Source organism: Pipistrellus kuhlii, unplaced genomic scaffold, assembly GCF_014108245.1.
Source record: "Pipistrellus kuhlii isolate mPipKuh1 unplaced genomic scaffold, mPipKuh1.p scaffold_m20_p_14, whole genome shotgun sequence".
NCBI lineage: Eukaryota > Metazoa > Chordata > Mammalia > Chiroptera > Vespertilionidae > Pipistrellus > Pipistrellus kuhlii.
In genome coordinates, this window is record NW_023425449.1 from 20,987,426 (window position 1) to 20,998,626 (window position 11,201).

The window sequence follows — 11,201 nt, forward strand, 5'->3', positions numbered from 1 at the left end:
TGATAAAATAACATTATCTAATCTATCCTCTTTAATGATCTTAGATATTAGATACCATCATTTCCACTTTAAATATCAGAAATGGAAGTTTTAAAAAATGCAGTAGCCTGTCCACATTTATCTAGTAAGTGACAGAGCCAAAATTCAAGTCTTGGTTATTCAGACTTTTATAGTCTTTCACTCCACCACACTGCTTTGTCTTTTCCATCTGTAAAAAAAGAAAGTAATTTATATCAAAATACTAGAAAGTCATCTAGGACTTACATTTTCTCAGGGGGGGAAAAAGCGAATTATCAGTTTAATAATCTGTTTCCCACACTATTAAGATTTAATTAAAAGCTTTTGCTTTGGTGAAACTTTCTGTACTCTGATCCACAACCATTTTTGCTTTCTCTGAATACCTATCAGATATTTTCTGTATTTTACTCTGTTAATACATGATGGTTATAATGTGTCATCTCCTTGGTCCCTAATATGGGCTTTGATTTCCTTAAGAATATTTTTTTTCAAAGCAAATATTCTGTTTATGCTTCTTTTATGTTCATTGTTGGGCTTACCCCAGAACTAGGATCAATTTTTAGCCCATGTTAAATTGAAAGGGATTTACATATAAAGAAAATACACTATCTTAAAATAATTAAAATATTAAACCATATTCATATGACCTTTCAAACCCATGTTGTTTTTGGTGGTGCTAAGGACTGGTACCCCTTTCAATTTTTTATAACATTTTTTGAATACTTTAATTTCTTTCATTAAATCATTAGCTAACTCATTTGGGAAGTCCCATGAACTGGGGAGTCAGAAATGGTTGGGCTTCAGTATCAGGAGTTCCATTGAATTGATGGATGTCCCTGAGCAACTTATTGTACCTCCTGGATCCTCAGTTTCTGCAGTGGTAGACTTCAGATAATGATGATACCTAGTACATTGGATTTAATATGATAACATCTATAAAGTACCCAAAATACTTCTTGGCAAATGATCAGCACTTAGCAAATCTATATTTCTTTTCTTTCTTTAATGCATTCAAAATCTATTCTTATCTTTTTCAATTTACATAAAAAGAATGAGGAATTTGCAGGACACAACTTAAGTATGAGCATACTAGTGCCTCTTACTGTGCCTCTCCTGTATGTTACCTTCTATTTTGCTCCCATCTCCACGTGCTGAAGATTTCATAACCACTCTCCAGTGCCAACTCCTCAAGAGAGCCTCCTTCATCCTTCCATCTGGAATACTATTTCTTCTAGCTTCCTCCCAAAGTATGTTATCTCTGTTCAAGGTCTTTCTTGCAGTATTATCAGCACTCCATTGTCATAGATTTTACTATATCTCATTTATTCTAAGCACATATTCTGAGGTGTCCTCCCACGTATTTAAACTGATTCTGGATTTCAAAGACCCCCTCCTTTTGTGTGGCAAGCTCTTCTATGACTGACAACACTGTAAAGAAAAGTGTCCATGTAAGTTGGTTTAGAAAAACTCAGCAAGTCCTTGGGGACCAACAGGTGTTTCTTTCTGGATGATCAGCAGTCAATGTGTACAGGATTATTAATAAAGACCACTCAGCAAGAATGTCCAATGCCATAGTTACTAGCAACATGGGTTTATTTGAGCACTTGAGATATGGTTAGTCTAAACTGACATGTGCTGTAAGTGCAAAACATATATCAAATTATGAAGCCTTAATACCAAAAAAGTAAAATATCTCATTAATATTTTTATATCAATTACTTATTAAAATGACAATATTTTTATATATACATTAAGTAGTATATAGTATTTTTAAAATTTGAAGCACTAAACAGACAGTGATGACAAGATTAGCTAATGGGCCGAAATCGGTTTGGCTCAGTGTAGAGCTTGACTTGCGGACTGAAAGGTCCCGGGTTCGATTCCGGTCAAGGGCATGTACCTTGGTTGCGGGCACATCCCCAGAAGGGGGTGTGCAAGAGGCAGCTGATCGATGTTTCTCTCTCATCGATGTTTCTAACTCTCTATCCCTCTCTCTTCCTTTCTGTAAAAAAAAATCAATAAAATATATTTTTTTAAAAAAAGATTAGCTAATGGACAGGAAACATGGGATACCCTATGGGTTTTGGAAAGGCTCCCGCTTTTTGGTAGGAAAGTATGGGGTTAGGCAAAATCTTGAGGCTGACTTTGTCCTCTCTCACATTGCCCCCTCAGGTCATGTACCCAATTCCCTGGCTATGGCTATACCAAACCCCCTCAGGGCTAAGCCACATACCCCTTTCTAGTCTGGGTGACCTTTACCCTGTCTTTATCCCTCCCGAGGCCTTCTTCTGTTTCCAGACCACCTTTGAAGCATTAACTCTATTTTACTTCTATCAGGGTCTTCTCTTTTCATTCTCAAGAGCTTCAGCTAAACATTTCCTCTTGAAAATCAAAGGCTTTTGCTTTCAATGGTTGTGTCTGATGTGGCCATAAGAGCTTATTTTGAAGTTTAAAAAAAAATCAACATTTTTTTCTCTCCACTTTAATAATCGTGATTCTCTGAATGGATGCCTCTGACTGAATAAGAAAATGATGACATACAAAGAAAAGCAGAAGGGAAAATGATCAAGGTTGATATTTCATTATAATCTATTTGACACGATTTATTTATAGATTTTGCATACATCACATCTCTTTGAAAAGTGTGTAAACTCTTTTAAGTCAAAAGTTTAATTTTGTCTCTTTATAGCCTTTCAAAGTACCAAGCCTTCTGTCTTGCGCAAAGTAAATAGTAAATATTTGAAAAAGTAAATAAGTTGAAAAAAGCACAATACATGTTTTTGAAAATTCAAGGGCGAAGCCATATGGAAGAATTTTAGTGCATGATAAACAGATGCTGCAATGTGTTAATCAGTTGATCCAGATATACAAAACAATGGTACTTTTAAAATTAAAAACATGCAGAGAATTGTATTAGCCTTGCTCAGAAGGGCACATTATAAACACAGGTTCGCAGAATAGGTGACACAAATGTTAATGTTTCTTACACATCCCGCTGGAATTCTACATTCAACCTAATTCAATTATGACTTGTACCATTAGTTGTACCTGTGCAGCCAACTCCAAATCAAATTATTCATACAAAACCAAGGGATGCTGGTGGAAGTTATTGCAAATTAATCTCAAAACTGTTTCCTCTGATTTTAGCTGATCAAGATATTGTTTGTCTGAAACAATTCATTATTTTAATTATTACTCTGCGGCCATTGTTTCTATTCAGGTGACAAAGGGGAAAAGGGTTTGCCCGGGATTCCTGGAGGAAAAGGCAAAGCAGGTATGCTTGTTGATCTTCGCCTTAATTTCTGGCATCATTCCAAATGTATTTATCTCCAAAATAGATTTACTTTTTATGAAAAAGAAAAACATTTGCAGTGTACCTATTTTATTCAAGGTAAAGGCAAGAAAGAAGGGAACTTTCCTCTTTGTAGGCTGGTGACTTTCCAAGCCCTGGGGTAGGGGTGATGGCACATTCCGTCATGCTGTGAGGAATCAGCCCTCATTCTGCTAGACCAAAAGGAAAATCCACAGTGGCCTCAGCACTAGGCCTGGTCAGCATGCCTGACATTCCAACAGCATCCCAACCAGATACTGGCCAGCAGTTTGCCAGAAGCAAATTGGCCTTATCTGAAAGACCCTGTGATTACAGGACATCAATGACCATGGACACTCTCTCCAAATACTGCAGAGTTTCATTTCCAGAGCTACCTGCAGGGATAGAAAGTACTTGTTTGGGAGTTTCTGTCTATAGGGGTATAGTAAAGACTAATTCTAAGAACTGTTTTAAATTCCTTATTTAATTGAAAATATGGAGAAATAAAGCCACAAGTTTCCCGCTTCCCTTTGTCTAATAAATTTCTTTTTTTTTTTTCAACCACCTTAGAAGAAAGCAAACAGAAATGTTTATATGAAGCAGCCACCAAATAGAAAAAAAAATAGAATCATTTAAATTTCACATCATTTTCCTTACAATTCCTTCTGTGTCACAGTATCAATAGGTATTAGGCAAGGGGAGGGGGTGTGTGTGTAAATGAGCAAAGGGGAATGAATGACAGAAATTAAAATCATAATTAACCCACAAATGTGACTACTAGCTCTTGAAATAATACATTGGGTCTTTTCGTGAGATTTAAATTTGGTCCTCAACACATTCAAGCTATACTTCAAGTGGATCATCAGAATTTACATTTTATTTCATCATGAAAGGTTTCTCCTGCCCTTGTGTGAGTGAATGAACAATGCAGTAATAGAAGAGAAGACTGGCTAGAAATTGATTTTCAGAAAGCTGTAAAAATGTTATTCTGAAATTGGAGATCACATCCTGTGTTCCACAAAAATGCTATATGATCCACAACATGTGAGCAGTGGCTCATCTTATTTACTCTCTTTTTTAAGAAGATGGTTTCGGCTGAAACCGGTTTGGCTCAATGGTAGAGCATCGGTCTGCGGACTGAAAGGTCCCAGGTTCGATTCTGGTCAAGGGCATGTACGTACATTGGTTGCAGGCACATCCCCGGTGGGGGGTGTGCAAGGTGCAGCTGGTCGATGTTTCTCTCTCATCGATGTTTCTAGCTCTCTATTTCTCTCCCTTCCTCTCTGTAAAAAATTAATAAAATATATATTTTTTTTTTAAAAGAAGATGGTTTCGAACTGTGTTTCAACCCATTCACAATATTTTAAAAGCTATATTCTGACTTCCTAAAGGCAGTGCAATTTGGAAATCTTATTTTTAATAAAAGATTGAAAGTATAGCTGCTCACAGAGAAACATAGTAGACTGGAAACAGATAGTAAATGTTGGGAAGAGGGGGTGGCTCCTTTCTACTCACCTGCATGTGTTTCAACAAGAATTCACAGTTTTGTCCTTTTAAAGGTACTGTCTGCGATTGTGGAAGATACCGAAAAGTTGTTGGGCAAATGGACATTAGCGTTGCTCGCCTCAAGTCATCTATGAACTTCGTCAAGAATGGTGAGTGTATTCTCTTTTGCTTTGTGCTATTTATTGATTTAGTATTTTTCAACATTACAATTCCAGTGTTTCTAGCAGGAAATACCTTGGATTGGGCAAAGGACGACTAAGATAGTGCCACCAGATTAAAGGTCTCTCAAAATACTAATTATCCACTCCAACTCCAGGACACTTCTTCAAGTTCACTACATATATTTGTACATATTGCATTGACTATGGGTAGAAAAAGTTACTTTCTGGAGAGTGGGGATGTTGAAAAGGTCAGTTTGGCAAGCCATGCTTTGAGAATAAAAAGGGACAGCAAGACTCAAATAGAGCGATCATCTCAAAGAAATAAAAGTAATAATAAAAACAAAAGCATTTCCTTGAATACTTGCAATATTAATAATTGTGATATAAGTGCTAAGATGAAGATGAAGCTTAGGAAGATGATCTTGCACAAAGATACAGAGCTAATGAACTGTGGAGCAGGGATTTGATTATAAGTTTCACACAAATTAATAGGAACATCGTGTGTTTCTTTAAATTTTGCAACTTTTCATATTAGTCATTTTTGCTATCTCTTGTCCTTAGCAGTTACATCCTTAAAGTGAGGCTATGTGTTCTCTTCTGAGACAGTATGATGAATGCAGGAACTATTGTAATTAGTGTCACAATTGGTTTCATTTTGTTGTACTTTCATTTACTGCAATCCAGCTATATTTGTTTACATTATTGGAAGCACACAGATGCCATCGTGTGTTCATCCTCATCTTGTAATACTGCAGGCACAGGAAATGCTCAATATTAACTTATAATTCTGCACAAGACACATTCTGTGGCATGACTTGGCTACTCATGAATAAACCAGACTCAGAGGTTCAACATACAGCAATAGTTCTTAACATTTGAGTGGTCACAGATTTCTTTGTGCATTTTAATTGATGAACCCTAAAAAGTATATATTGATATCCCTAAACCCAAAACATATATAGCACACTCTGAGCTGGAAATGATTCTGTGTCCCCAATTCTGACTTGAAGCATACTCAGTAGCTCAGTCTATGTTATGTACCTGGAATGAAGTATGAACAATCTCAAAAGATGTACGTATTCACAACTCTGGAATTGGCCCAACATGGAAAAACTTCTGAATTATTCCCATATCAGTTTAATAAGTTTCTATAATCCTTTGTAATGTTGGAAGCACCACCACTACATAATAGCAAAGACATGGTTATTGTTCTCAAGATGTTCACAGTTTAGTAGAAGAGACACACAAAAAATTAGACTAGAATGTGTTGAGTACTAAGAAGTGGGAACAGGGGATAAGACTCCCAGTGTGTGCTCAGGGAAAGGCTCCTCTGAGATAAAACACTCACACTGAGATTGAAAGGGTAAGTAGAGTTTTCCAGGTAGAGGAGCTGTAAGAAGAATTCCCAGGCATGAGAAGCATGGAACTGGAAGAGAGGGCATGCTCATGGACCTGTAAGCTTGGCAAAGGCATACACTAGGATGGGAAAAATAGTCTGAGATGAGCTTGGCTGCAGTTCATGTAACAAGTCTGTGTCAAAATAGCTCTTTCTTCAGTTGTGTGGGAAGTTAAACAGGAATGGCAGGGAGGACAACTGGTAGGAGTTTTTTCTCCATTTGAAAACTAGAAAGGTGGAGAAAATATTAAACCAGTGCCAAGGTCATCAGAGGGCCTTGCCAAATAATTGTATACTTTTAAAGAAATATATTTAAACCCAGAAATATTATATGCTTGCCTTTTTTCTTTTTGAGATAAATAATTACATTCTTCTCTGCAAAGTCATAGCAGGGATTAGGGAAACGGATGAGAAATTCTACTACATCGTGCAGGAAGAGAAGAGCTACAGGGAATCCCTGACCCACTGCCGGATCCGGGGTGGCATGCTAGCCATGCCCAAGGACGAAGCTGCCAACACACTCATCGCGGACTATGTAGCCAAGAGTGGCTTCTTCCGGGTCTTCATCGGGGTGAATGACCTAGAGAGGGAGGGACAGTATGTGTTCACGGACAACACCCCACTGCAGAACTACAGCAACTGGAAGGAGGGGGAGCCCAGCGACCCCTATGGTCATGAGGACTGTGTGGAAATGCTGAGCTCAGGCAGGTGGAATGACACCGAGTGCCATCTTACCATGTATTTTGTCTGTGAGTTTGTCAAGAAGAAAAAGTAACTTCTCTCATGCTACACATTGGTTATTCCCTGTGACTGCCATTGCTGCTCTTTTTATCTGTCCTTTTCTTCCTACTTATGCTAAATTTGTTCTGACTCAGGACAAGTGGAAAATGCTAAACTGGGGTTTGGAATCTTCATCGCCCTGTTCTTTGGTGACAGTTTTAGACATTTGTTTATACAGTATAGTATTGAGCCAACAGCTTGCATGGGTCTCAAGAGAGAGTTTGAATTGTTAGTTGTGTGGGAGGTGAAATAAAATGTTCTCTTAGCATTTGCTCTGTCCCCTCTCTCTAAAGCCCTAATTGCTCTCTACCTGGCCCAGCAGATAATTGGGACAGTTGGTTGGTGAGGACTAAGAAAATCTGTCATTCCCAAAGTCAGACATGTGGGGGGGGGGGGTCTTAAGTTTTCTAGAAATGCCAATATATTATTCATTTCGGAATCCAAGATCCCTAGTTCTTTGATCCATCATCACCATAGTCATCCTCATACTTGTAAGTCTCTCTTGGTCACATAAGCATAGAAACACTTCACCCCAAACCTCTATATGAGGCATTTCTGTGATGTCAGAGAGACCTATTCCAGGCCATATAGAACCGGAACCATACAGAATCTTTTTGTACTTCTCACCTATAATTTTCAGTGAAGAGTATCAGGTAGCTGCCCTGGCTCCCTTCCTTTAGGCCTACAACTTAATCCCAGACCCCCAGATGATTAACTCTCTGACTTGAGGAAAAGGGACCTTTAGAAATTAAAAAGAAAAGGATTTGTTCCCAAGCAATATGATTTCTAATCCTCCTGCTAAATTGCCCCTTGCTACTAACATAGTTCCATTTTTCCTTGTCTTAGGTTGACTCATATCAACTGTCCTTCCTTAGTCATGGGGAATGATGGATGGGGTTTGTGAAGCCTTCAGAAAACTCTAGAAGGTTCCAGGAGCTACCAACATCAAGTCTCAAATCCCCCTCCTCCCTACGTCTAATGTATCACTCAGGGCAACATTTTATGGGAGGCCCTTTACTGCCATAACTGTATGTTGTAAAAACCCAGAGCAGAGATGCCCTTTCTAGTACTCTGACATCACAGGAATGCCAGGCATGGAGTTTGGAACAGATCTAGGACTCACATTTACTGAGCTGCTGAAGTTCTATTTTGAACTACAGATCAAACTTCTTAGCAGCTTTCATTTTGGAATCTAAAAATAAACAGTTCAACAAAACTCTAGATTATCCCCTTTTATTTTGCTGCTCCAGTTATAGTTTGTGACATATGATCAGGCTCCTTAAAATTCTGGAAACATGGTTAATGAACTTAGAGAAACAGATCAACAACATATGTTCACCTTAAACCGTTTGTTCATGATTTCACCCATGACTAACTGGTTATGAGATAGGATTTAATTAGGTTATTTCTGTGGGTTTAACAAGGGTCACAAACTCAAGTACTACAAGGGCCATACATATGACACAAATAAATGAGGTGGAACAGGTGGAATCCTGTACACTGAAAACAGCTTGCCCATCTAAATGAACCAGCTGCTCCTCGGTGGCTGCTATTTTTGCCATGGAGGAACCAATGTCACTACATGTTCTGATATTTCAAGAGAAATGAGAGAGCTGGAATTTTAGAAGTTAACTTTATATTTTTTAAAGTTGGCATATGGTCCATTTTTAACCCAAATTTTAAGCCATACAAAACAGTCTGCTAGCCAAAATCATGACCTTTCCATTTCTCACCTCTTGGGGAATGTTCCAAAGATTCTAACCATATTCAATGTCATTAGGATACAGTGAAATCCAAGTCAAGATCTCCCATTGATACCTCATTAGTTCAATCACAGGAATTTCTTCAATGTTTTCCACTCATCAAGTTAATAAACCAGTTACTTATTCAGGCTTTGAGACCGTGACATATGATATTTTGAAGGCAGGAGTTTAATAAAAATTATGAAGAGAACACAATATCAAAACCAATATCTTTGGGTCGAATGCCAGCCAAGAGCATGAGGCACAAGACTCTAGAAACACTTGGAGGAAAAAGAAAGGGCAAAAAAGAGAGAGGGTTAATGGACAAGTAAACTTTGCCTAAGATCTCCTCTGGAATTCACATTCTAATTTGTTCTGAGAACCTAAAGTATGAATATTTGTTGTATGTATTACAAGTGCTATTATGAGTTCTATTATGATCATTATAATAATAACAGCATTTTTCCATGGTTATCTTTGCTTCCAATGTTTGCAAGAGAAGATCACAGAGCTTCAAAGAATAGGATTCATCCTTCCATGATGCCTAGAGGAAATGTTTAAGGTACCACAGACTTAATTAGACCTATTATGAAACTTGCTTTGTGCTTTACAAAATAAATACCTTCACATATCAGATATGTGATTTTGGTAAAATTTGTGAAGTATAAAAAGTAGACATTTTTATTTTAATTCTTTATTGTTTAAAGTGTTACATATGTCTCCCTTTTCACCCATTGACCTTTCCTCAGCTATGCCAGCGCATGCCCCTACCCCTTATTGTCTGTGTCCATTGGTTATGCTTATAGGCATGCATTCAAGTCCTTTTGTTGATCTCTTACCTCACTCCCTCTCCTCCCTTCCTTCTGAAGTTTGACAGTCTATTTGATGCTTTTATATCTGTGGATCTATTTTTGTTCATCAGTTTATGTTGTTTATTATATTCCATAAATGAGTGAGATCATGTGACATTTATCTTTCTCCAACTGGCTTATTTTGCTTAGCACAATGCTGTCCATATTCATTCATGCTGTTGGGAATGGTAAGAGTTTTTTTGTTTTTTTGTTTTTTGTTTTTTTTTTTTACAGCAGCATAGTATTCTATTGTGTATCACCATTCTTTAACTCACTCATCTGCTGATGGGCACTTGGGCTGTTTCCCAATCTTAGCTATAGTAAATTGTGCTGCTAAGAACATAGAGGTGCATGTCCTTTCTGATTGGTGTTTCTGATTTCTTGGGACATATTTCTAAAAGTGGGATTACTGGGTCAAATAGGAGTTTCATTTTTATTTTTTTAAGAAAATTCCATTCTGTTTTCCACACTGGCTGCACCAGTCTGCATTCCGATGAGCAGTGCACAAGGGTTCCTTTTTCTCCACACCCTCACCAATACTTGTCATTTGTCAATTTGTTGATGATAGCCATTCTGACAGATGTGAGATGGTACCTCATTGTTTTTATTTGCATCTCTCAGATGATTAGTGACTTTGAACATGTTTTCATATGTCTCTTGGCCTTCTGAATGTCCACTTTCAAAAAGTGCCTATTTAATTCCTTTGTCCATTTTTTTATTGGATTTTTTTTTTTTATCTTGAAGGGCAGAAATTTTTACTTCCATTTTCCCAAAGAAGATACCGTATTTTTCGGACCATAAGACGCTCCGGACCATAAGACGCACCAGTTTTTAGAGAAGGGAAATGAAGAAAAAAAGATTCTGAAACAAATAGTGTCCTAAAATATTTTATGTGCATTAAAACCCACATCACAGTCATAAACACATGTAATCAACCCTGTAAAGTAAACAGCAGCATTTAGAACCATTTTAGAGCCGGGCATGCACACAGAGACCACACAGAGCCGGGCAAGTAAAAAAAATTTTTTTTTTAAAGTATATGTGTAGGCTATATTTGGACCATAAGACGCAGGGACTTTTTCCCCCCACTTCTAGGGGGAAAAAAGTGCGTCTTATGGTCCGAAAAATACAGTAATTGGTGCCCAAGGATAGTTTACTAAAATTAAGTCATTTGAGAGAAAAGCAGGACTCCAGCCTGCTGATGGAAACTGTCAAACAGAGTTTTCTCCAGCTTCTGTTTGCTGCTCTTTTTTAAAAAATATATATTTTATTGATTTTTTTACAGAGAGGAAGAGAGATGGATAGAGAGAAAGATCGATGAGAATCATCAATCGGCTGCCTCTTGCACACCCCCTACTGAGGATGTGCCCACAAACAAGGTACATGCCCTTGACCGGAATCGAACCTGGGACCTTTCAGTCCACAGACTTATGCTCC

General features: G+C 37.7%; 1 protein-coding gene across 1 annotated transcript in view; it reads left to right on the top strand.

Annotated features, from left to right (window-relative positions):
• The window catches only part of COLEC10 (collectin subfamily member 10), a 56,308-nt gene extending 48,377 nt beyond the window's left edge, over positions 1-7,931 (top strand). Inside the window, exons 5-7 of the mRNA XM_036436844.2 lie at positions 3,239-3,292; positions 4,888-4,983; positions 6,775-7,931. Of these exons, the coding sequence (XP_036292737.1) occupies positions 3,239-3,292; positions 4,888-4,983; positions 6,775-7,166 (542 nt within the window). The 3' untranslated portion in view covers positions 7,167-7,931. The remainder of the gene's footprint in view (positions 1-3,238; positions 3,293-4,887; positions 4,984-6,774) is intronic.
• Positions 7,932-11,201: the final 3,270 nt, after the last annotated feature.